Genomic DNA, 230 nt, shown 5'->3' with positions numbered 1-230 from the left:
TTCTGTCCAGAAAAGCCTCTTGTTGAAACTACATGGTTGCCCAATATGGCAATTGCTATGGTGACTGCAATACTGATTATGAGTGATTTGTAATCCATGATTCTCTATACTTATATTCTGGATGGCATATGTGTATATGTATGTATATTAATAGTTAAATATGGCAATGATTGCAATAATTAACTGCATCTTTCCTTCAAAACCTTTGCAAAATTTAATGATGGTACAAT

At 32.2% G+C, this 230-nt stretch overlaps 1 protein-coding gene across 1 annotated transcript in view; it reads left to right on the top strand.

Annotated features, from left to right (window-relative positions):
• The window catches only part of LOC110429088 (G-type lectin S-receptor-like serine/threonine-protein kinase LECRK4), a gene marked incomplete at its 5' end in the record, with an annotated part of 2,023 nt that extends 1,930 nt beyond the window's left edge, over positions 1-93 (top strand). The window contains one exon of the mRNA XM_021444975.2: positions 11-93. Within this exon, the coding sequence (XP_021300650.2) occupies positions 11-93 (83 nt within the window). The remainder of the gene's footprint in view (positions 1-10) is intronic.
• Between the last annotated feature and the right edge of the window lie 137 nt (positions 94-230).

Source organism: Theobroma umbraticum, unplaced genomic scaffold (genome assembly GCF_002168275.2).
Source record: "Theobroma umbraticum cultivar Fairchild unplaced genomic scaffold, ASM216827v3 scaffold_44.0, whole genome shotgun sequence".
NCBI classification, from domain to species: Eukaryota; Viridiplantae; Streptophyta; class Magnoliopsida; order Malvales; family Malvaceae; genus Theobroma; species Theobroma umbraticum.
This window is presented reverse-complemented; position numbering and strand designations above follow the sequence as displayed.